The sequence below is a fragment of the Eriocheir sinensis genome, chromosome 5 (genome assembly GCF_024679095.1).
Source record: "Eriocheir sinensis breed Jianghai 21 chromosome 5, ASM2467909v1, whole genome shotgun sequence".
NCBI lineage: Eukaryota > Metazoa > Arthropoda > Malacostraca > Decapoda > Varunidae > Eriocheir > Eriocheir sinensis.
In genome coordinates, this window is record NC_066513.1 from 26,366,168 (window position 1) to 26,392,444 (window position 26,277).

At 43.8% G+C, this 26,277-nt stretch overlaps 1 protein-coding gene and 1 long non-coding RNA gene across 2 annotated transcripts in view; one reads left to right on the plus strand and one right to left on the minus strand.

The window, feature by feature from the left end:
• Positions 1-26,277, minus strand: part of LOC126985747 (uncharacterized) — a 37,715-nt gene that overhangs the window by 6,549 nt on the left and 4,889 nt on the right. The window contains exons 2-3 of the long non-coding RNA XR_007739003.1: positions 13,953-14,027; positions 2,514-2,630 (exon numbers count right to left, since the gene is read on the minus strand). This is a non-coding gene — a long non-coding RNA (uncharacterized LOC126985747). The remainder of the gene's footprint in view (positions 1-2,513; positions 2,631-13,952; positions 14,028-26,277) is intronic.
• On the plus strand, positions 3,929-18,833 carry LOC126985739 (glycoprotein-N-acetylgalactosamine 3-beta-galactosyltransferase 1-like). The gene is made up of 10 exons (XM_050840983.1): positions 3,929-4,271; positions 6,384-6,492; positions 7,061-7,149; positions 7,650-7,802; positions 10,460-10,598; positions 11,867-11,979; positions 13,965-14,075; positions 15,460-15,608; positions 17,154-17,318; positions 17,739-18,833. Exons 1-10 carry the CDS (start codon positions 4,241-4,243, stop codon positions 17,811-17,813), a joined length of 1,134 nt encoding a protein of 377 aa, XP_050696940.1. The 5' UTR covers positions 3,929-4,240; the 3' UTR covers positions 17,814-18,833.

The following is a 26,277-nucleotide window of genomic DNA, read 5'->3' on the forward strand; positions in this document are numbered from 1 at the left end:
TCTGCTTCAACTCACCAACTCGACATGATGAATGCAGCAAATTAAACCTGTCGAAAGATACACCGAGAAATGAATGAAAAGTTCCGGCATATTCAGGAGATTTAGGAGGTATAATAAATATAAATCTCGGCCCTGAAAACTCTCTCAAAGGTTTCTGCTTTTTGCGTCGATAGGAAAAGAAATATATATTTCAACTTGACGCAGATTCGAAACACGCTCAGACTTCTTACTCGCGTCTCCCAAGTTATCAATACGGAACGCGAAGGAAAAGAAAAAAAGGATCGAAGCCAAATAGAATGTGTTCACGCTGTACCTTTCTCTGACACAACTTCCATCGATAGTAAAAGCTAGCATCACTCTATATAAAAGTGTGTACTCTCGCTGTACGCATCCTTATCTCGTATACCTTCCATCAACAATAAGAGTCATACTTTCAAACATTTCGGTGTCCAAGCTCACACATTTCACAAGGCTTTCTTAGGAGGAGTTTGGGTCATTTCCTCGGGTAGTTTGATGACCCTAGTGGTAGTGTGACTCTTCTTCTGTACCATGCGCCTAAAAACACTCATTAGAATCCGATAGATCTCCTTTTCGGCCTTTGGAAATAGTTGTGGTGAGAGGATTAGAGGTTTGGGTTATATCCTTGGGTAGTTCTATGACCCTGGTGGTAGTGTGACTTCTTCTGTACCATGCGCCTAAAAACACTCATTAGAATCCGATAGATCTCCTTTTCGGCCTTTGGAAATAGTTGTGGTGAGAGGATTAGAGGTTTGGGTTATATCCTTGGGTAGTTCTATGACCCTGGTGGTAGTGTGACTCTTCTGTACCATGAGCCTAAAAAAACACTCATTAGAATCCGACAGATCTCCTTTTCGGCCTTTGGATATAGTTGAGGCGAAGAGGTTTTGGTCATTTCCTTGGGTAGTTCTATGACCCTGGTGGTAGTTTGCCCCTTCTTCTGCACCATGAACCTAAAAAAAACAGTCATTTGAATCGGACTGCTCTCCTTTTCGGGCTTTGGAAATAGTCGAGGTGAGGGGCTGAAGCGTTTAGGAGTAGCGACCTTATAACATTTAGCATTACCAACCTCACCTAACCTTCCATCACACCAATGGACACGAGTCACCCCTTCAACTACACCGTCTAAACTATCACATCAACAACTCTTCCCGCTTCCCTTTGCATCGCGGAAAACATAATCACACAACCCACCTTTAAAATAACTCAAATAATTTACTTCAGTACACGAAAGGGTGTGACAGGTAAGCGGAGAGGCAATCAGTCCGCACACCTGTCTACACGAGTCACCAATGCATATGACGTTGATCAGTCCACCAGGTGTTGTGGATGGAAGGGGGACGGAGCCGGAAGGTAAAATGACTGAAAGGGGGGAAGGGAAAGGGGGGAGGGAGGAGGAGAGTGAGAAAGGAGGGACGTGAAGTGTGTGGAATGGAAAAGTGGAGAGAAGGGGAAAGGAGGAAGCGTAGGAAGGGATATAGAATGAGGAGGGAGGTGAAGTGTGAAAGGGGAAGGAGGAGGGATGGGAGGTGAAGAGTATGGAAGGGAAAGGGAGAGAGAGGGGGAAGTTAGAGAGGAGAGAGATAAGTTTGTGGAAGGGAAAGGGGGAGGAAAAAGAGGATGGGAGTTAGGAAAGTTTTTTGTTTTCGGAAAGTTTCGTTTAGTCGGCGCAACATCTGTGGTCATATGCCATGGGAGTTCGGAAGGGAAAGAGGTAGAAGAAGGAGAAGAGTGTAAGGGAAGACATTTAAAACGAATAATACTGGACCAAGAGAAAGAGGAAATATATATTGGGTGAGGGGAAGGAGAAGGACTAGAGTTGACGATAGAAAAAGTAGAGAGAAAAACAGTCAACAAAGAGGTTTAAAATAGATAAAAAAGAGGATGGGATTTGGATTGATAAACTTGGGGCGAAAGAAAGCCTTGGAAAAGAGAGGGTAGAAATAAGTAAAAAAAAACAAAAAAACGAGCAAGAAAGAAAATAATAACAGGAAGGAAAGGTACTGATAAGGCAATGGAAAGAAGACAGGTGAGAAAGGTAGATAATTAATGCGAGAATGATAGATGAAAAAACTGCAGGATAGGAAAAACATGAAAAGGAGGAGGAGGAGGAGGAGGAAAGAAAAGGAAAGGAAGATGGAGAAGGAGGAGGAGGAGGAGGAGGAGAAAGAACGTGTTTATTGAATCAGCAGCATAACAATGTGAACACCTGACTTTGCTTGTGACTCGCTCTCTCATAATTGACCTCCCTTCATAGATCACCGCTGGGGCCACGTGGAATAGTTCGAAGGCCTCAAGTGTGCGTGTGTGAAGTTCATATTGCATCAGGTGTGTGTGTATATGAGAGAGAGAGAGAGAGAGAGAGAGAGAGAGAGAGAGAGAGAGAGAGAGAGAGAGAGAGAGAGACACACACACACACACACACACACACACACACACACACACACACACACACACACACACACACACACACACATTTTCTTTCTCGCCCTCACTTTCTCATAGATCGAGACCACCAGGAGCAGGAGACGCAGCAGCAGCAGCAGCAGGAGGAGGTTTCAGCAGTAAGCGATGGGATTATTTATTTCCTTCCCAACCGACTGATCACAAATCTGCAAGTGAAGGAACATTTTCATTATTGGAGTTTTCTTTATCATTATTATTCCCGTTTTCTTTATCAATATTATTTTTGGTGCTTTCTTTACATTTCCTGTTATGTTCCCTCCTATGCGTGTGTTCTGAAGGTGCGGAAATCACGGAGCGACGGATTGCCAATCACCAGTTGAGGAGATGTGCTCCACAGGTGTGTATGTACATGTGTGTGTGTGTGTGTGTGTGTGTGTGTGTGTGTGTGTGTGTGTGTGTGTTTCAGATGACGCAAGCCCGCATTGTATCAAAAAATTAATATAAAACCGTATTACTTGCTCAGAAAAAATACTGTATCCAAAGCGAAGATAACTTATAAATCTACCTTCATTTTTTCTTCCCATATTTTTTTTTTCTTGATAACCTTTCTTGGTGCTTCCCGTGAGACCGCCGGAAACAGTTTGATACGGTATCGCCCTGTCTGTCTCTTTATCAGAAATCATCCGGTATGTGTTTTAATGTTCAAGAGTCGCTGTTGCATGCTCGTACCCGTCTTCAGTAAGTTTATAAAGGTATCCCATCCACCTCGTTATCGAATTGCATTAAATGTCGATACAGTGTCCAGTGTGTTTAGTTTGTAGTTAATGAATGGCAAACAAAGGTATTATTGTACTTGTTTACTCTCCCTATTACCTGATTTAGTCTACTGTTTGCATGTGCTTCCTGATTGAGAACCCACTCCGAAAATCCGTTTAAAACACATCCACGCACACTCACACTCACACACACACACACACACACACACACACACACACACACACACGTCATGAGGTCGTGCTAGTTACTGTCCTTTTCAGGCACACCGAGGATATTGACCATCTATATATATCTTTTTAATTACACCTTTTTCAACGGGCGCGGGACACCTGTGGCGCTCGTCACTCCCTACGGTCACGTGTCTGCCTTTACTCAGCCCCTCGGTATGGCCAACACCTGCTACCAAAATCAATATAGTTAACCTTTATTAAAAATTAACCTCCCTCGGCCGACCGGAGTGCCTTGGAGTCCACCTGTACACATAAGGTTACTAACGTCGCTACTAAGCTTTGTCACGATGTATGTCTGTTGTCTCATTATTCGATAGTCTAAATGTCTCAAATCTTGTCTATCTTTTTCCTCCGGTTCTCCCCAAGGCGTATCAACATGGATAACTAACCAGGTAAGTTAGCCTTTCCTATCAGCGAGCAGCTTCTAGCCCGCCATAGCTTGGGTGAAAAGTGCCAGATGTGCTGATAAGGCCCCACGGCTCTATCTCCCCCTCACGCACCCGCCAGGTAGTCAGTCCGTGCTGGCACTGGTGTGGCAAGGCGAGCAAGGCGAGGTGCGGCTCGAGGCTCAGTGTGTCGATCACCTTTCATACGTTTCGCTCCTACATTATCACGGAGATCCATGGGAGGCAGCTCCAGTAAAACACGTTATTTGTAGCAGCGTTGCCCTAGTTTCTGCAGCCGATGAATTTTGTCCCACGCAGGTCACTGATATTCCCAGAGAAGAAAGGTCTCTGGGTTCCAAAAGTGCAGACCAGTAAGAGGCTCAGCGCGTCTTCGTACAGCCTTGCACCCGACACTTCGCCAACATGATCAGTAACTCGGGTTCCAGAATCTCACGTAAGTACTGCTGCTACACACTAGTTTAGAAACAAGGAGGTGTTTATCATTTGTTTGTTATACTTTTTCATCAGGGTCTAGTTTCAAGAGGCTGCCGCATGTAAAAGTACTGTGAGGCATTGCATTGGGACTGATTAGTTTCTAAACCACTGGAGATAAATGCTTCACTCAAGGTCACTATAGATAAACAAATGAACGAAACTTGACATCACTATTTAAAACCTTAACAAATGAACAAAGGTATGCCAGAATCGCGGTTTTAAGTTACAAAGCAAATCAATGAAGAAACACAAACCATAGCCCACCAAATGACCAATGTCTATTTTACCAACACAGCTCCTTGCCCTCCTACCATAAATTAACGTGGAGTAGATTCATTTCCATAACTAAACAGGAACATCATGAACACGGATTGACTACAATTAAACTGTTTTCAATCCACGGCGCTGACATATAACCTACCCGCCACAACATCCCGCACCTGCCTCCTCCCATAAATTAACGTGGAGTAGATTCATTTCCATAACTAAACAGGAACATCATGAACACGGATCGATTACAACTAAACTGTTTTCAACTCACGGCGCTGACATATAACTTAGCGTCCCGCCACAACATCCTACCCCAGCCTCCTCCCCTATCGCTGTGTAAGGGTATCTCTTGCCACGCCACGCCACGCCACACCACACACACACACACACACACACACACACACACACACACACACACACTCACACTCACACACAGAGTCACGCTGATAAGGACGCAGCTCACCGGACGTTACATTGTTCTGAGGCACAGGCTACCCACGCTGCCTTGCCAACACTTGCAATACACAGAAACACACCAGAAGGTACTGAGCATTCCAACAAATACGATACAAAGAAACACGCTATAGAAGCTGCTATGTACATATACGATCGAAAACAGTCAGCGCACACACACACACACACACACACACACACACACACACACACACACACACACACACACACACACACACATGGAACACACTCTTAGTTGCACAGATACACCAGAACACACACACACACACACACACACACACACACACACACACACACACACACACACACACACACTCACAAACTTGAGCTACAAAGACACATAAATCACGCTTATCTTCCCACATTTGCGCTATATGGATACAGGCCCCGAAAAGACACATACTAACACTTGGGACACACAAGACACACGCCAAAAAACACACTTACACTCCCAAACGCGATACATATACACACAGAAAAAACCCCACATTGATGAATATTTGATGGCAGGTATATCGGAAAAGGAAAAAGTTGAATTCAGCTCAACACCTGTGCGTATACAAATACATGTCATTTCGTCAAGGTTTAGTTATTTCGTTTTTTTTTTTTTTTTGTGTGTGTGTGTGTGTGTGTGTTTACCGGAATCGTCTTTGAAAACTACAGGAACACAAAACAGCGGATCAATGCCACAAGAGGGATCAGAGTCTTTTAAGAATGCGTTGCCTTCTTTCCTTCTTTCGATCCTAAGGGCAACACGGTCTGAGGTCCTTAAAATCTCACCTTGTCTTCTCCGTAATCTTGTTTTTCATTTCCGTCCCTTATGATAATTCTCTCCCTCAGTATTCCTCCTCCTCCTTTCCTTCCCTTTCGGCGTTCTTTTCTCATTCTCTCCTACTCTGTCTGTCCTTTTTTTTCTCTCTCCCTCTCTCCCTGTTTCATTCTCCCCCTCTTCCCTTCCTTGTCGCATTCTCTTTCTTTCTTCTCATCTCATTCCCCACCTTTTCTCGTCTCATTTTCCCCCGCGCTCTCTACTTCATTCTTTCACTTTTTCTCCCACTGTCTCATTCGCTATCTTTCTCCTTTTTCTTTTTCTTTCTCCCCGTCTTCTTTTTTTTTCTGTCCCTCGCTCTGTTTCATTCTTTCCCTATCTCCCTGCCTCATTCTCTCCCTTTCTCCCTTTTTCACTCTCCGTCTCTCCTCGTTTTTCTTTCTCCCTTCCTCTCTTTTACATCCTTTCCCTCTCTCCCTGTCTTGTTCCCTCCCTCTCTCTCTCCCTGCCTCATTCTCTCCCTCTCGTTCTCACTCTACGTCTCCTCGTCCCCTTTAGGTAATGCCCTTCGCGCGGCCTTCATGTTCTTTGCATCGATGGTCCTCGGGGCATCCATCGCCTTCCTCAGCTACAGCCCTTCAGTCTCACAATACAAGAGGCCATTCAGGTAAGCCCCAAAGATTTCAGTAGGTGCTTCCCATTTTTTAAATTAAGGTAGTTTGACCCTGATTTTTTTCGTGTGTGTTTTTCTTTTCCTCTTGATCATATGTTCTGGAAAACGTGTTTGAAGTTTTAGCTTACGAGATGCTTGATACTGTTTGGTTCTGCTTCTCTCCTTTTCTGTCTCTTTGTAGCTTTATGTCTGTCTCTCAATAAACGTGTCTCTATTTCTTTTTAAAAGCTGAGATTTGGAAAGCTTGAAATTTATCGGTGCTGCTCTGTTGAATTGCCTCATTAGACATTCACGTCCTTAAAAATGTACTTTATTATCAACAAGTCATTAAGCCACAGCAATTCAGCCGAGCAAATTAGTGACTGCAATAGGATGATGATGATGATGATGAGGAAGAGGAGGAGGAGGACGAGGAGGGCGAGGGAAAGTGGAATGATTCAAACTTGTGCGCATTGTGGTATTGTTATAATCTTATCATAACTGTATTCTCTCTTATCAACACACACACACACACACACACACACACACACACACACACACACACACACACACACACACACAGGGAGCCCATGAACCACGCCGAGATGGAGGAGAGAAACATACCCGACTCGCCTCTGTCTGGCCACGACCCCCACGAGCTTCACCACCTCGGTACGTGTGTTAGATAGATAGATAGATAGATAGATAGATAGATAGATAGATAGATAAAGATAGATATATAGATAAAAAGACGAGATAATTATCCAAAACTCAAAAGAAAACACATCATGCCAAAACAAAATGAGAGAACAAGTTGATATCTCTACCAAAAAAGAAATCACCAATACTTCTCACATTTCCTTGAGATAAAAAGACGAAAGAATTATCCAAAACTCAAAAGAAAACACATCATACCAAAACAAAGTGAGAGAACACGTTGATATCTCTTCCAAAAAAAGAAATCACCAATACTTCTCACATTTCCTTGAGATAAAAAGACGAGCAGTACTAACTATCTAACATCCTTCTACCTCCCTTTTAATCCCTCTCCATTCACATCTATTCCTCACGTAACCAATAATGACTACCAAAGGCGAACACTATATACCTAATCTAACCCCTTTTCCTACCTCCCGTTAACCTCTCTCAATGTGGCGTGTGGGGACGTGTAGGCGAGGGCGTGGAGGCTGAGCGGCTGATGCAGACGGTGCGTGTCGTGTGTTGGGTGATGACGCGCCCTGAGACACACGAAAAGAAGGCCGTGCATGTGAAGGCGACGTGGGGCAAGAGGTGCAACAAGTTGATCTTCATGAGCTCGCAGAATGGTGGGTAAGGGGAGGGGAGGAGGAGGGAGGGGAGGTCGGGAGGGTGCTGAGTGAGTGAATGTGTGTGTGGGGAGGAGGGAGTGTGTCTGTGTGTGTGTGTGTGTGTGGGTGGGGGGGGGTTGGTAAGTGAGAGGGTGAGTGACTGATACTATTACTACTTTCATCACTAATCTAATCCTTACCATCAAACTTGAACTGTCAATCTTCTTTCATTTATGGTTACAGGCTGTGCCAGTAAAATCTAAGACCCATATAAGCTCTTAGAAATGTGTTGAAATCCGTGGCTCTCGACTATTTCCCAAGGCTACAGAGAAGCCTTCTTCTTCTGCCTTCTTCTTCTTCTAATGCTTTCTTCTTCGTCTGCATCCTTCTTCTTCTCCTAATGCTTTCTTCTTCGTCTGTATCCTTCTTCTTTTGCCTTCTTCTCCTACTGCTTTCTTCTTGTCTGCATCTTTCTTCTTCTCCTAATCCTTTCTTCTTCGTCTGCATCCTTCTTCTTTTTGCCTTCTTCTTCTCCTACTGCTTTCTTCTTGTCTGCATCCTTCTTTTTCTCCTAATGCTTTCTTCTTCGTCTGCATCCTTCTTCTTTTTTGCCTTCTTCTTCTTCTTCTTCTACGGCTTTCTTCTTCTTATGCATCCTTTTTTCTGCCATCTTCTTCGCTATTAACCAGGTTTTCATCTTGTCTTGGGTCTTCCTCCTTTTTCGCGTTCAAGATGCAGAAGTCGCATGAAACTCCCACTACGACCATTTCCCAAAGCTACAGAGAAGATCAACTGGGTTTCCATGTATGTTTTCCCCGTTCAAGACGCAGAAGTCGCATACACCTGCCTCTAGGGATCACAAAACAGGCCATGAAAATCTCAGCAACAGGCTTTTCAAACAGGCAAACTGAGACCCTTATAAATACGGGCTTAAGTCTTGCCTTTCGTTACAGCAAGCATCCAAGTTAATTCGGAGAGCAGTGCTAAGTCTCACCACCTCGACACGCCGCACAGCCATCCTCTTAATTAACGCAACGTCTTCAGAGCTCTTAGACAACGAACGCTCGGTGCTGCACTTCTCCTTGTAGTCACGTCGCCTTTATTGCCTCGTCTCGGGTCAATTCCACGTATATAACATATCCGAGATGCACGAGTGATGTAGAATTAGGGTGATGCATTTGGAATCCACGACGAGGATGAAGCTGAGGTGCGAGAGTCTTAGGCGTGTATAAAGACGTCTGGTGCTTTTGAACAGAGACCTTGAGGCAGTCGACAAAGAATGATTATGTGATATTCCTCGAGCTGGGAGGGAAAGGGAAGAGAGAAGTGGGAGAGGGAAGTGGGAGAGTCTTAGGAGGGTTGAAAGATAAAGCTAATCTAGTGTAGATGGTGTAGAAAGCATAGGAAGGCAAAATGTAAAAGCGTATATGTGTAAAATGGGAGAAGATTATTATTAGTGAAGAGTTATAGAAGGCGAGGTATAGTATAGATTTAGGAATAGGTTTAGTGTGGAAGTGTAGAAAGATAAAAGTGAAGTGTTGAAAGACAAAGCTAATCTGACGTCTTTGAATATAGAACCTCAGGCAGTCGGCAAAGGAACCTCACATAATATGCTACGAACAAGGAAAGAAGCTGAAAAGGAAAGTGGGAAGAGGGAAGTTGAAAAGGAAAGTGGGGAGGGGGAAGCTGAATAGGAAAGTGGGGAGGTGGAAGTTGCAAAGGAAAGTGGGGAGGGGGAAGCTGAGTAAGAAAGTGGGGAGAGAGAGGGAAGGTGAGGAGGGACGAGGGAGGGGAAGGTGAAGAGGGCAAAAGGGAGGGAAGGAGGGGGGTGTAGACGTATTTCCATTTTTCCCAACTGTTCCCACAAGTGTTCACCCCTGATAGTGCAGGCGCATTCAGCAGTATTTTTAGCGTTTGTCTACCTGGGAACCTAAACACAGGAGGCCTTGGAGGTGCAGCTGCGTGGCTCAAACAACAAAGCTCGCCGCGTGTCAACAGTCTTCCCTCATGTAAGGACGCGTACGGAGGGAGGAAGGGATAACTTTTCTTCTCTCTCCCTCTCCCGACCTTCAGAGCCTCCGAACACCATCCACGGCATTATATATTGTGATGGATTAACTCTTATGACGCCATTTGGTTCATGACAGAGTGGTAAAGTTGATAGATGACACTGAGTTGATAAAAGGATTGTTGTGTCTTGTTTTTCATGGCACAGCAAAACACGAAGGTATACTGATGTTTGTCTCTGGATCGCACTGTCTCATTACGGGAGCGAACCAAGCTGTGATTTCAAAGGGATAGAGGCATTTAGTCGCTTGCCATTTCACAGTACAATGAGAAAGTTTCGATCAAGATGACTTCACACTGTTTTAAATAACCAAGAAGTGATGTCAAAGGGATAGGAAGGCAGTTTATCGTTTGCCTTTTACAGTACAACGAAAGACTTACGATCAAGATGACTTCACACTGTTTTTAAGTTAGAGAACGAGCCAAGCAGTGATGTCAAAGGGATATAGGACACTTTATCGTTAACAGTACAATGAAAACAATTAAGATCCAGGTGAGTTACATATCCAAAACCGATCAATACAAATCCAATACGTGAAGTCATGACCTAAACCCACTGGAGTCGCGGTTATCTGTTTATCCTAGTGCAAACATCATCGCTCTTACAGATGATAACCTAGGCGCCATCGATCTGGGCGTGGGCGACGGGCGCGACCATCTGTGGGGGAAGACCAAGGCCGCCTTTAAGTACCTCTACGACCACCACCTCAGCGACTACGACTGGTTCTTTAAGGCCGACGACGACACGTAAGATTAAAGGTTTTCCGAGCCGCCACTCAGCATCAGCGGCTCTAAGACTGACGACGGCTATTAAGTAGATGAAGAATACCCCTTTAGGATAGATAGATAGATTGTTGAGTACGCAGGGTCATTAGCGAAGAAGATAAATAATAGATATGACGTGGGTGAGTCCTGTCGCACGCCTATAGTGACGTAAGATGCAAGGTCTTATAAGGTTTTAAGTAGATGAAGAATACCCGTCGTTTGTTAGTTAATGAGATGCTAAACAGACTCCTTAGTACGCAGGATCGTTAGCATAGAAGATAAATAATGAATATGACGTAGGTGCATCCTCTCGCACGCCTATAGTGACTTAAGTTGCAAGGTTTTATGAGCTTTTGAATAGATGAGAAATACTTGTCGTTTGTTAGTTAGTGATGACGTACAGATTGCTTAGTACTTGAACAATTAGAGATGATTAAGGAGTTATGTGTTCCTGGCCCGTTTGACTTGAGTAGAAGCAGTTGATGGTAGCGTTTGTTGGCTGTCACTGATGATAGGGAAGACTCGGGAAGGAAGGAAAATGGATATAGACAGGAAAAAGAGATATAAAGTGATATCGGGGAAGCTGGAGTTTAACGCTGGCTAACAATCATGACCTTTGACTTCTTAAACTTAATCAAATCCAAACACAGGCATTCATCCATCATTCTCACGGGACTGACCTTATTTTAACTAACTTTAGACAGGGAAATGAGAGATAAAGTGAAATAGGAGACGGTGGAGTTTAACGCTGGCTAACAATCATGACCTTTGACCTCTTAAACTTAATCACATCCAGACACATGTATTCATTCATCATTCTCACGGGACTTTCACCTCTTCAACTAAGCCACAATCAATGACAACATAGACACACAACCTCAGACAACAAAGATAAAGCCGAGAAGGTGAAATTTAAAGACAACATGACATTCCCGTGACTCCTAAGACCACAAAACCCTAACACACGAACATACGCCTACATCATTCTCAGGCCAGTACAACCTCACCAGCAGCGTTACCAAATTATCGTACTCAACACATCGCATTCATCAGTTCCAGGGCTCAAAACTCTCCTACCCACAAAGAAAACGAGATTCCAGTTAAAGTTATCGTTAAAGGCGTTACTTACTGGTGTTTGTTTGCGATAGCTGTGAGTCAGAAACCGGATAATACAATGTGCTGCGTGGCTGAGTACGATAACTTGGTAACGCTACTCACCAGTCAAGGGTAACTAATCTATTCTCTTGCAGGTACACGGTGATGGAGAATATGCGGTATATGCTGAGTAGTTACGACCCAAGCTTCCCTATCTACTTCGGGTCACGCTTTAAGAAGTTCTCCAAGCAAGGCTATATGAGTGGAGGTAAGTGGAGCATGGCAGTGTTAAGGGCATCAAGGGCTTTACGGGGATAACTGTAATCTTTTCCTGCTTAACGGCGGGAATGAGGTTATGTTATGCCATATCCGGTGTGGCAATGTCAAGGGAGCAGGGAATGTATCTTACTTACTCTCTATCTCTCTATCTTTTCCTCTGTCTTTCTGTCGATCTATCTATCTATTGTCTATCTATCTACCTGTTTCTGTCTATCAATCTCTGCTCCGATGTCGTAAGGATTTATCCAACGGTGACTGTTTATGTTGAAGTCATGTCCAATGTTGGGATTCAGACACACACACACACACACACACACACACACACACAAAAAAAAAAAAAAAAAAAAAAAAACAAGTTCATATGACAACAAGTCTTCAGAATCAAATGACTTTCCTCGGCTCCTTCACTTCATATTCTTCTTCCTACTTTTTATTTTATTTCTCGCTAACGTAAGCAACATGCAAAACTGATTATCCTTTTCACGCCGTCAGCTGCCATGGCCATACGCACCTTCATGATGTTCTTAAAGTCCTCCAAAAGAAGTCAAACGCACTCCATTGGTACGTTACATGTTAATTTCCTTACTAATTGGTTGTTTTGGCGTTCCTTCGCGTGGACCCCAAACGCCTGGAGCCAATGTTTTCAAGTCTGGATCCGCGGAGGTAAACAGTTTTGCTTTGGTCTGTGCCTCGGAAAAACCCCTCCAGTTAATTGGCGTTCATACCCAGCGAGGGATTTCTGTTAGCTAATTGAGAAAAAAACACGTAGTCAGACGCCCACACTCACTCACCCACCCACACACGTACATAGTTATCCCTCTCCCCTTCACAAATCCACACACTCGCTCACCCACCCACACACGTACACAGTTATCTCTCTCCACCCTCACAAATCCACACACACACACACACACACACACACACACACGGCTACCCACCCACACAGTCAAACACACGTAGGCAAACACGTATCTTCATCCTTTTTTATATTATCGTTTCCCTTTTTTGTGCCCTTGAGCTGTCTCCTTTGTTCTAAAAAAAATAATAATAATAAATAAAATACACATACACATCACTCCCCCTCCTACTCGCACATCCAGTAACAAACACAGTCATCCAAATACAGTCTCACCTACTCCCCACACACATACACAGTCACATACACCCACTCACCTCTACCCACTAGCATATACACCTATACCCCACTCACACACACACACACATTTACAGTCACACAAACAGTCTCCCATGCCCTCCCACACACAGACAATCACATAGTCACCTCCTTCCCCATTCTCTCTCACCACACATACAGTCACATAAACACAGTCTCCTCCCCCATCACAGTCACACGCACAGTCACTTCCCTCCCTTCCCTCCTCACCCCCTCACACACTCTTTCACCTCCTCGCCTCCTGACTCAAGCAGAAACACGAACCAGGGCGCCAAGGAGAGGTGGAAGCGGGGCAAAACGTATGGAGTTTCCGCCACGGGGATTACATGCTTACTTTCACGCCTCAACCTCGGCCAAGGGAAGCGTGCGATGTCGAGAGCTCGTGTGTCGGGTTACCCTGTTTCCCTTGGCGTCCTGGTTAGCTAGTGTTGTTTTTTCCTTGAATGTGTGATGAGTTATGTAGTTTTCCTTTTTAAAATCGTAGGTATATTCAAAGTTTTCCTCCTTCTGCAGCTTTTCCTAGATAGATGTTCGCATCCCGTTTTTCCTTTCACACTTTTCCTCCTACTGTGTCTATTTTAACTACTATCACCGTTTAAATACTCTCTCTTTCTGTTTGCTTACTAACTTATACTAGATACTGTCCTCCCCTTTGTTTCTTCATCTTACTATATTTATGTCAACGCTCGTGCAGATACAACTTCCGAACTAGTCTTTTCATTTTGCACGCCAACTTACTGCTCTCCAGGATACTGTTCTCCCCTTCGCCTCCTCACTCTGGTTCTTACCTTGTCTTGCAGGTGGCGGCTACGTCCTGAGTCGAGAGGCGCTGCGTCTCTTCGTGGAGGAGGCCTTGCCGAACCCTAGAAAGTGCAAGCAAGATTACACTGGGGCCGAAGACGCCGAGATGGGTAAGGTTAAGACAGTGATAATGATGATAATAATGATAATGATGATAATAATAATAACAATAACTATCACAATTAACTACTATTACGTGCACAAGTTTTAATATTTTGCTTCGGAGAATATTTTAAGAAATCTCACTTTTTTGGGGTCAAACAACACCACTGACATTTCAAACATTCTAACACACACCTGACCTTGATCCCAATCCTAGTTACCTCATATAGCCTGTGGTAGTAGTAGTAGTAGTAGTAGTAGTAGTAGTAGTAGTAGTAGTAGTAGTAGTAACAACGGAAGTATCGATTCTAACACCTTAAATAATTAGAGTAAGTGAACAGGTAACATCAGGTATGATTAACAATGTCCTAAAGTGTTTCCGCTGCGCTCTGGGGAAACAAAAAGCACCTGACACAAAAATCTTATTCTGCGTCACACCAGGAAGGAAGGAGGAACGGGCGGGCAGGTAAATCCGTTCACGTCACAAAGAGAAGGTTGAACCAGTGAGAGGAATGACCCGTGACCTTGAGAAACGTTCCTCCTTTCACTTTCTTCTCCCCGCCCTCGTGACCTGATCTCTTTCTCCTCCTACACCTCCTCCTCCTCCTGCTTCTTTTCTTCCTCTTCCTCCTCCTCCTCCTCTTCTTCTTCCTGTCTTTATCTGGTCTTTTTCTTGGGTTGCTTCTTCTTTTCCTCTTTCACCAAAATCCGCAATATGTTTTCTCCGCTTTTCTTTTTCTATCTTCTTGTTTACTATATTCATCCTTTTCCTACTGCTCCTCCTCCTCCTTTTTTTTTTTTCCTTTTTTTCCCCCTCCTCCTTATCATTATCATCATTCTTACTATGAACATTACGACCAGATTCAATGTTTTAAAGGTTATTTTCTTTCCTCTATCAAATCTGCTCAGGTCTTACACTTCTTCCACCTAAAATCTTTCTTTCTTCCTTCCTTCCTTTCCTTCTTTCTCTCCCTCGTCTCCTCCTCCTCTTCTTGCCCTCGTCCAAATCTTTCCCCTTTCCTCTCCTTTCCCAGCATCTCTCTTCCGAATACTTCCTTCCTTTTCCCTTCCCTCTTCCTTCCTTCTAGTCGTATTCCTCGTTCATCTTTCCTTTCTTCCCATCTTCTTCCCTTTCCTTCTCGTCTTCGTCTTCCAATTCAATCACCGTTTCCTTTCCATCTACATCTCTTTTCTTTTTTTACTTCGTCTTCCTCCGCCATCGCTCTCATTCCCACCTTCATCTCTTTCCACCCCACCATTCCCTTCCTTCCCATCCTCATCCCTTTTCTTCATTTCGTCCTCTTCTTCACCCCACCAAACCTCCTCTTCCTCCTCCTCCCCCTCCTCTCCACCATACCTAACCTGCACCTCCACCTTCTTCCACCCCCTCAGGTAAGTGTCTGAACAATGTGGGCGTGATGGCAGGGGACACACGGGACAGCCTGGGACGCGGCCGCTTCTTCCCCTTCACGCCTGGGACACACCTCATGGGCGGCGTCCCGGACTGGTACCTCGACTACGTGTACTACAAGCCTGACACTGTGAGTAGTCATAGTCAAACCATTTCAAATAGTCCGTTTTGGTGTTCGATTTCGTGGGTCCTTTCCTCCCCTCTGCTCTGCCACAGTCCTAGCACCTATCCTCTCATCTGTTAAAAATAGGTAACATTATGAGAGAGAGAAATAGATGTCGAGATTGTGTGGCAGAGCAGAGGGGAGGAAAGGACCCGCGGAATCGAACGCCCAAACGAAGTATTTGAAATGGTTTGACTATGGTATCCGGTTCTGCCCTCCCCAAACCCTCAAACCAGGCCCGTTCCTCTAATATAAGCATCCCTAGGTTTATAATAGTGTACGCTAAGATACTTGTTTTCTACAGTCCCGCCTGACCTTAGATACGCCTTTTCAGTGCAGAGACTTCATTATATTTGAGCGTTTCACGTTTTTACTGTATTCATGATAAGGCTATAAATACTTTGTCTTGAATAATTACAATTGTATTTGCACGAACTCTTTAAAAAGGGTTCGAACGTAGAAAACTAATACATTAAAGAGTCTTGAAAGATCGAAACGGCAAAGAAAATCAGCTTAATTAAGATAGATCATAACTCATAATATTCTACAGTCTACAGGATATTAATTCACAAAAGCACGGAATAAAGGAATAAGAAAAGGCACAGAATGAAGAAAGGAATTAAATATAAGACACGAAATGAAGGAATGAATAAGAAAATGAACGGAATGAAGGAATAGATAAAAAAGGACCAGAAATAAAGAAAAGAAAAATAGAGAAAAGATATGCAGGAAGATTCTTGGAGCAACGTAAGGAAACGGTCAATCAATCAAGGCGTCTCATTAATTATTCCCAAGTCATCTTAGCCTTCAGCAAGAACGTGCCCGCGTCAGACAATCCCTTCGCCCTCCATTCATCTTCCTCCTGACGGGCGCTTGTAACACCACCAGACCCTTTGAGGAGGAGAGGAGAGGGTGGCAAACTAGATCACAGGCCTCGTGTTTTTGTATTTATTATTTTTTTTTTTTACAACAAAGGAGACAACTCAAGGGCACAAAATAAGGAAACAATAATAATAAAAAAGGCCCGCTACTCGCTGCTCCTAAAAAGAATCCAAAGAGGTGGCCGACCAGCTTCCTTTACTATAAAAAAGAGCATCGCGCCTGTAATGAACCTGGCCATACTCTCCTTTTCTATGGCTCTATGACCTCACCTCCGTTCTCTTTTCACAGGGGCAGTTATTAGAGGGCCTTTTTTTTTCTCTCTCTCTCCATTATTCTTTTACCCTTGAGCTGCTTCCTTTACTATAAAAAAGAGCATCGCGCCTGTAATGAACCTGGCCATACTCTCCTTTTCTATGGCTCTATGACCTCACCTCCGTTCTCTTTTCACAGGGGCAGTTATTAGAGGGCTTTTTTTTTCTCTCTCTCTCTCTCCATTATTCTTTTACCCTTGAGCTGCTTCCTTTACTATAAAAAAGAGCATCGCCCCTGTAATGAACCTGGCCATACTCTCCTATTCTATGGCTCTGTGACCTCCCCGCTGACCCGTCTCTCATTTATCTTTCCTGCCAGGGCCTCGAGTGTTGCTCCGACACGGCCGTCACCTTCCACTACGTCGACGTGACCAAGATGTACACCCTCGAGTACCTGCTCTACCACCTGAGGCCTTACGGTATTGCGCACCACGACCCCTTCCCCGCCCCCCTCCCGCCCGACACCAACAGTATTCCGAAGCAGGTAAGGAAGGTTGCCTTCTCTATTTTTACTTTACTATTCTTTATTTTTTCTTTGCTCTATTTTACTTTACACTACTTTTCTTTTCCTTTTTACACTTATTTTTTCTTTACTTTCCGAAGCGGCAAGGTGGATTTATTGCTTCACTTTTACTTTACTTTATTTTATTTTTTTTACTCTACGAAGAAGGGGAACTCTCTTTTTCACATTTGCGTATCGTTGAAACCTTTCCTTGTCCATCACACAGGACTGACTTTAACCCAGCAGAATGACATACTCTGACACGGCAAAGAAGCGCAACTTTCTTTTATATAGGAACAGAGGCAGCTCGAATGAAAAAAAAATATAATAAAAAGAGGAAGCGAATAATTTCTCTGGCGCATGCAGTACCGAGCCTGTGTGACACCCATCGTTTCATTTCAGGTGCTAGAGAACGCGAGGGAGACGCAGAATGCTTCCCACCAAGCCCAGCAGATCCCTCAAGACACCACGAGTTAGCTGCAGCGATAGGAGTCCCGCAACGCACCCGAGGAGGACGAGCTACATATCGCATGAACGACGTCTTGGTTCTGTTATATTCACGTACCTGTCAACCAGTCCGTCCGTCTGTACATATCTTCGTCTTCTTTATAAAATTGTTTCCTATTTGTTTCTCGTATTCCCCAGTCTGCTGCATTCTGAGTCCCTTGTCCTATCCAGTATTTAAACGTGTCAGTCTGTCACTACCTTACCCTGCCAACCCGTCCGTCCGTCTGTACATGTCTTCCTTATATAACTGTATGTCCTATTACTTGTTTATCGTAGCTTATACGTGACACTACACTCAATGTCACTCACGAACACTCACACACACACGATCATCTTCACCCTGACTGATGGGAGTAGCTTGTCCTATGGATAATTCAGTCTTTGCTCTGCCTTTCCTCAGGACAATAGAGAGTAGATATCAAGCCAGCGAGTGACCAGGAGGTTCAGGCTCCGAGCGTGAAATAATCAACAACCTCGGACCCCTCCTGTCAAATGCTGTGGCGGTTTAGTAGGAATCTAATCAAGGGACGGGGCTACGAGAGGGGAGAAAGAGGGGGAAGGACAGGAGTGGAAAATGAAAGTAGAAGGCAAAGAAAAAGGGAGAATGGGGCACGATAAGACGAAAGAGGGAATTGGAGGAGATGGGGAAGATAGGGAAGGAGTGGAAGAGAGAGAGAGAGAGAGAGAGAGAGAAAGGAGCGGGGGCTGTTTTGAGGTAATTATGCATGAGCGTAATGCCATTGTAAAGTTTTCGAAGAAGACATTCAGGTAACTTTATATATATTTTTTCTTAATTTTTCTTGTCTCTGATATTACGTTTTCTACTTATCAAGGGTTTTCAGTGCATGGATCTTGTTATTGTTGTCGTTGTTGTTGTATTTGTTGTTATTGTTTGCTAATTGGGAGATCTTATGACCTCTAACAATTTATTGTATTTATGATACATGATTGTGTTATAGTTTTGCACAAAAAAGTGGAAAAGAGATCTATTGTCACATTGTTTCCATCCTCATCCTAACACGGCAAACGCAAGGAGAGTCGAGGGTTTAGTGAGGTGTGATGCGAGGTTTCAGCCGTACCCAAGATCTGTGACGAGCTCCAAACTTATTCAGGGAGGGTACTGGCTAGCGATCGGGAGTCCAGCACGTGACCTGACCATGCTGATACACACACACACACACACACACACACACACACACACACACACACACACACACACACACACACACACACACACACACACACACACACACATTTCTCACATTTTATAAGGGCACGACGTTACAGGGTCTTGTTTTTTTTCAAAGGACACTTAATACGCCTCCCATGAACCTAAGTAAAATTCAACCTAAACAAATCTAGTCCATTCCCGCCCTAAGTGGATGAGTGGCGTGCTCCATCTCACCAACCCGCCCGTGCAATATTCACGGCGCCAACGGAGGGACACGCGGTCACATTACGGACCCAGTGATGACCTTTGACGGGACACCCAAAGCTACACCCCATCCCAACGCTACACTTTTATGTATCATCCACTACCTATTTTCTATTACAATTTTACCCATTATCTTTACTCTATTGTCTATTATCCTTTCCAGAACACCTCTTTTTCTGTGTGAGTGCCATTAACATAGGCATTTCCACTGTTCATCCCCTTTTACTTTCCCTTCTTTCTCCTCCTCCTCCTACTCCTGTTTATTTTTTTCCATTTTTATTCTTCTTTTTCCTCTTCTTATCCTCTCTTTCCTTCTTTTTCCTCCTCCTCCTCCTCCTGTTTTTTTTTCTCCATTTCTATTCTTCTTTTTCCTCTTTTTATTCTCTCTTTCCTTCTTTCTTCTTCTCCTCCTCCTCCTGTTTATTTTTTTCCATTTTTATTCTTGTTTTTCCTCTTTTTATTCTCTCTTTCCTTCTCTCTCCTCCTCCTCCTCCTACTCCTGTTTATTTTTTTCCATTTTTATTCTTGTTTTTCCTCTTCTTATTCTCTCTTTCCTTCTTTTTCCTCCTCCTCCTCCTCCTCCTCCTCCTGTTTATTTTTTTCCATTTTTATTCTTGTTTTTCCTCTTTTTATTCTCTCTTTCCTTCTTTCTCCTCCTCCTCCTGTTTATTTTTTTCCATTTTTATTCTTCTTTTTCCTCTTCTTATTCTCTCTTTCCTTCTTTCTTCTCCTCTTCCTACTCCTGTTTATTTTTTTCCATTTTTATTCTTGTTTTTCCTCTTCTTATCCTCTCTTTCCTTCTTTCTTCTCCTCCTCCTCCTCCTGTTTATTTTTTTCCATTTCTATTCTTCTTTTTCCTCTTCTTATTCTCTCTTTCCTTCTTTCTTCTCCTCCTCTTCCTGTTTATTTTTTTCCATTTCTATTCTTCTTTTTCCTCTTCTTATCCTCTCTTTCCTTCTTTCTCTCTTACTTCTACAATATTTTCATCATTATCGTCAAACATCCACTCCAACACAGGATCGGTATTCTCAGACGCTGCCGCCTCCCATATCAACTATTCCCAAAGGCCAAAGAGGAGATCAATCGCGTCCTCATGTGCGTTTGTGTAGGTTCATGGTACAAAAGAATGATCGAGCTCTCAGAAGGGTCATAAAACTACCTCTGCAAATGCCAAGGACTCGTACGAAAGCCTTGTCATATATGTGTAGGATGCTTCGCCGCAGAACCGGTAACATTCCCTTCGACTGAAAACACTTCACCTCAGCGCTTCACAGTCGATCGTGTACAACCAGATGGGCGTATGTATGTATTCACCTTTCTTAAAATACACATCAACACAAAAATAACATCCTCAAAAATAACATACATTTACATTCAAAGCGAAATATCAAACCATCCTCCTCCTCTTTCTCCTCTTCTTCATCTTTTTCTTTACCCGTCCTGCCCTTCTTCTTCTTTCTCTTTCATATCGTCGCCTTCTTGTCACATTTACTCATTTTTAATCTCTTCCTCTTCCTCCTTTTTCTCTTCCTATTCCTCCCTCCTTCCTCTTCTCTCTATCTCGTCACCGCTCTTTCGTCTAGTTTATTTTTCACCGGTAGTTTCGTCAAGCGTCGCCTCGCCTCGTCTTGTTTACATAACCAATAAAAAATCTGGGCCATAGACGAAAGCGACGGATGGCAGGTGTGTTGAGGAGCCTCGTGAATAGGTGAGGAGCGGGGGGGAAGCGAGAGCACAGGTGGTAGGTATATAGGTAGGTGGGGAAGGAATGGGAAGGGGATGGGGGAGCATGGGCAGTGCGAGATCGGATTGAGTCGTGTCCCTGAACGCGCTTATCTCTCAGGAGTCGGTTTAGGTTCCCCACAACATGTCTTCCCTTGTGGCTTTTTATCTCCCGTCAGTTCGTCCAATTATCTTCCTGACAGCCTTATCTTCGCCCCCTCTCCCACTCTTCATCTCCTCTTCTCCCTTCTTTCTCTCTTTATCTCTTCATTATCTGCCTTTCCTCTCTGGCCCCTCTCTGTGTCTACGAACTTTTCCATCTATAGTTCTTCGTTCTCTGTTTCTACCTACCGTCTTTATCCATTCCTTCACCCTTTATCGTCTTTGTGTATGTCTAGGTCCTCTGATTAAAGTTATGGACAGGCCTAGAGCTATAGCTATATACATTTTCGTAGATTCAGTCACAACAGTTCATTATTAAGTCAAGCATTACATCATATATTTCTGCCCTCCTGTCATTTTTCTTTCTCTATTTCTCTTATATTCCTCAGAGCAAAATACAACCACCATTACTACTACTACTACTTCTACTACGTTTTTTCTCTCTCTACTGTCCTCTTTCCCCTTTTAACCAACCACCCTCCTCTCTCTCCCTCTCTACCCTTTCCCCTCTCCCTCATCCTCCTCTCCCCTCCGTGTTCCCTCTCCCCTTATCTCTCTACTGATTCCCCTCTTTCCATCTTTCATGTTTGTGCCGGATTTATCTCCCTCTGTACCTGCTCTCTCTTGTTTTTTCCCCTCCCGCTATCTATATCTCTTTTCCTCTCAGTCTATCTCTTTTTCCTGTATTCACTTCCTTTCTTTTTCTGTCCAATTGTTTCTATCCTACCTCCCCCTTACTTGGTTCCATTTTTCTTCTTTCTCTCTCTTTCTTTCTCCTTCCTTCTGTGTCCTCCTCCCTCTCTCCCATGCTTTTCTTCCCCATGTTTCCCTCTTCCTATTCCCTCTCCCTCCTCCCAGTTCTTCCTCCCTTCCTGGCTTTCCTTCCTCTCTGTTCCTTTTCCTCTTCCCCTTTGCATTTTCAGTCCCACTCTCTGCCTCACTCTTCTACCCCTTTTTTCCCTTTTCCTCTCTCTATCTCCTTCTCCGTCTCCCTCTCTCCCTTCTTCCCCCGCCTTTTCTCCTCTCTCTCCCCCTCCTCTCCTCGCCCTTCCTCCACGCAGCCAAAAGATCTTGTCAAAAAGCCCGGCTCTCATTTCTGTATGAATAGAAATGTTGGTCAATAGTGGCTTCGTTGGCGTTTTTGAGATACGTATGCAGAAGTATGGAGAGAGAGAGAGAGAGAGAGAGAGAGAGAGAGAGAGAGAGAGAGAGAGAGAGACGCAAATCAAGCTTCACATACAATTATTCAATACTAAAACCGCGTACTAGCTAAACGAAGACTGAGGAAGGACGAGGGCGGACAAGATACAACGTAGCTTAAACACGTGTATCCGTAAACCATCATATCAAAGCGCAGTGACGAGAATTCAATCCTTACAACAAATGGAAACTCAATTCAGATCAAGAAAACAACAAAAAGAGTAAAGAGAGCCAGCGAAACACATAATTAACACGGTAAGGCATTATACCAAAACAGAGCGACGATAACTAAATAAAAACTCAATAAAAACGATGGTAAACATTAAAGAAAGTAAACAGAACTATCTTAACATATTTATTAACACTGTAAGACGAAGATTCAACACTTAGGACGTTTGATAAATAAGTTAAACCAAAGAAAACATTAAAAAAGTAAGATTAACACAGTAGGGCGATAATTCAACACTTAGACGCTGATAAATAAACCAAGAAAAAATAATTAAATAACAGTAAAAAAAACATCAATTAAAAGAGACGGTCGTATGGTATGGCGCCCGCGTATGGAGGCAAGGAAGCACGAACAGGTTAATTAAGGAATATTTGCCGCCAGGTGGAGTCTGTTCTGCCTTCATCTGGGTCACGTGAGGCTCGGCTGGGCGTGACCGATAAAAATGTGAAATTGTACCCATTACCGTAATCAGCAGACCGAAAACAGCGTAACTATATATGATTTTGGCTTTTTTCCGCTAATGCATGAATTTTATAATGGAGTTAGTGGGAATATCTGCTTTATATACCTCTCCTTCATAATCAAGAGGAATATATTTACCTAGTTTTATTTATGTTGTGTTTTCGAGTTAATGTTTTACTGATAAATTGAAAAAAAGATCTCGCCATTACATTATTCTGTTTTTTTTTTGTCTTCATTTCTTTATTTTTTCTAGTTCTTTGTTTTCGGATTTCTTTATTTTGTTCTTTATTTCCTTGTTTTCTCTCATTTCTTTATTTTTATTCTTTTTGTTTCTTCATTTTTTCTATTCGTTTTATCTTTTTCTTTATTTCGGGAGGGTACTTATTCCTTTTGATATTCATTTTAGTACATTTTAATACGCCAGTTTGCCCCCCAAAAAAAGACACAAAATTTTTACACTTTTTTAACATTTTTTTCGCGGTTTTTTTCCGTACTGATCCAAGTGATAATGTATTTCCAGCGTAAAAGTTTAAGTCCCCCCCTCTGCAGCGCCATCCTCCTCCTCCTCCACCTCCTTTTTTATTCTTCTAATTAAAATATAACGAAGCTACATAATGAGCAAAGTGGCCTGGCCTCCCTCACCAACCTCCTCGTCCCCAACCCCTCACCACGCGGTATTAAAGACACATTTTCCACCAAAAGAATACGACAAAAAAGAGTTGGGAAAACTTGCCACATGTTAAAAAGAGCTTCATCAGAAAATCTCCCGGAATATGCAAACCAAGGGACACTAGTGACGATAATTCTTGGCTCGGAAAACAGAACAGAATTAAAAGTAAAGATGAATTAATGGTAAACGATGGATTTTGAATGATGTATGTTGAGAGATGGGTGCTCACTCTCCCCTTTCTCCCTCTTTTCCCCTCTTTCCCTTTTCCTATCCCGTCTCTCTTCTCCCCATTCCTCTTCCCTTCCTCGTTTTCTTTCCCCGCTATTCCTTTTCCTCTTCCCCTTTTCCTCCTTCTGCCTCCCTCTCTCCCTCACACACACACACACACACACACACACACACACACACACACACACACACACACACACACACACACACAGCCACATCATCTTCCTTTTCACCTTCACTCCATTTCACCTTCTTTCATCTTCATCTTCCATTCACTACATTCCCTTCATCCTCATCTTCCGTCTCCCATTTTCATTTTCCACTTACTTTCACACTAAAACGCACAACCAAACGACTCAACCAACCTCAACCAGTGTTTTCCTTCACCCTTCACCATCGTCAGACCTCAAACGACTTTTATAATGACGATAAACAACAAACTCTGAGCATGAACCAAGCTCACCACAGACTGTCTCTCCCTCTCTCTCTCTCCTCCTCCATCATCGCTCGCCTGCCACTCGCCTCCATAATAACAATAAGCAAACTGAATATCCTGACCCAAGCTTGCCACGTTATTTATATCCCCCGGCATGCCTCACTTTCCATCAGGTTTCATAATAACAACGCGCAATGGTCTAAATTCCCAACACACGCTCGCCACATCACTCACCAAAGCCTTCCCTCACCATTGCTAGCTTTCCTTCCCTACCGCATCCAGCATAACAGTAAATATCATCATCCAGATACCTAGACCGACCTCGCTAAAGACTTTAAGGACCATATTCTTAAACGTTGCGGGCCACAGGGATGATTCACAGGGTTTTCATGGGTGGTATTCCCGTCCAAGGCGCTTAAGTCGTGTGAAATGATCACCAGGAACACATAACAGTCCATGAAAATCTCAGCAACTTTTCCGAGAGGCTTTTCAAACAGGTGAACGGAGGCGTGGAGACGTTTAATAAGAAAACAGGATAAATATTCCTTCATGACCTTCGCTAACTTTCCCTCCGGTTCCAAAATAGCGAAGATGATAAAGTTAATACCTCACCAAAGCTTCCTGACTCGCCTCAAGTCGTCTTATTCTTCTCCATTCATCATTTTATTCTTCGTTCGTGCTTCAATCATTCCATTTTCATTCTACAAGTAAATACGACTAAATATTCAAGCGAGTCCCACCCAAAAGTCTTTCTTCACTACACGGCTCGGCTCGCTCGCTACTTCCATTACGTCCATAAAACAAGTTCGCCATTGTCCACTCTATACATATTTTATCGCCGGCCTCCGCTGTTGACTGCACGAACCCAATTGCCAGAGTTACCACACGCGCCCTCGCCCATTAGTCCATCGGTTCAATGCTTAATACTGAACGCACATTTCATATTTTATCCCCTGCCGTTCGTTGCCTATCTCCGGACGTGATTCTGCCCCTCTACTTTACCGAACCCCACACACACACACACACACACACACACACACACACACACACACACACACACATTCAATCTACGCCCCCCGACACATACACACTCTCGCCCTCCCGCAAACACACTCTCCCCTCCTACACACACACACACACACACACACACACACACACACACACACTCTACCCCTCCCGACACATACACACTCTCGCCCTCCCGCAAACACTCTCTCGCCCCCCCCCCCCCCACACGCCCCAACACACGTACACAAACCAGCCGTCCTTAAAAACACACTCTCGCCCCCCTACATACACACCCCTTCCCTCACATACATCCTCCCCCTCCCCTCCCACCCACCCACATCCACACACCCACAACACCGTCGCCCACACAATTTCCCTCCACAAAATCCAACAAGACAATAAAACACAAACTCCAGGCGGTCCGTTGTGAGGCGTGAAGCGATCGTAACAAATTTAGACTCAAGGCAATTAATTTCCAGGCGAGGTAAATGTCTTCGTGCACGGCCGGGTGGTGTGGCGCTCCCGAGGGCGTCGCCGCGTCTGTGTGTGTCTGTCTGCGCCGGAATAGTGATAAAGTGTTATGGGCACCGCGCGGCTAAAATCATGCAACTCGATTACAAAGTTGATGGAGTAGTTTCTTGGCCCAAGACTTAGGCGATGCGCGTATCGGCCGACCGTTCCAATAAGTATAAAAGAGAATATTGAGTTGTGGTATAACGTTAAATATTGCTGGGAAAAGTTTTGTTATCTATTATGTCGACCGTATATCACTTCCATCCTTATATCAGCGTCCCAGAATACATGTTTCACCTCAAGTTGTATATATCTCAAACTGCCAAACATATCATCTTGCGAGTAAGAGGGAAAGGAAATTACTGACCT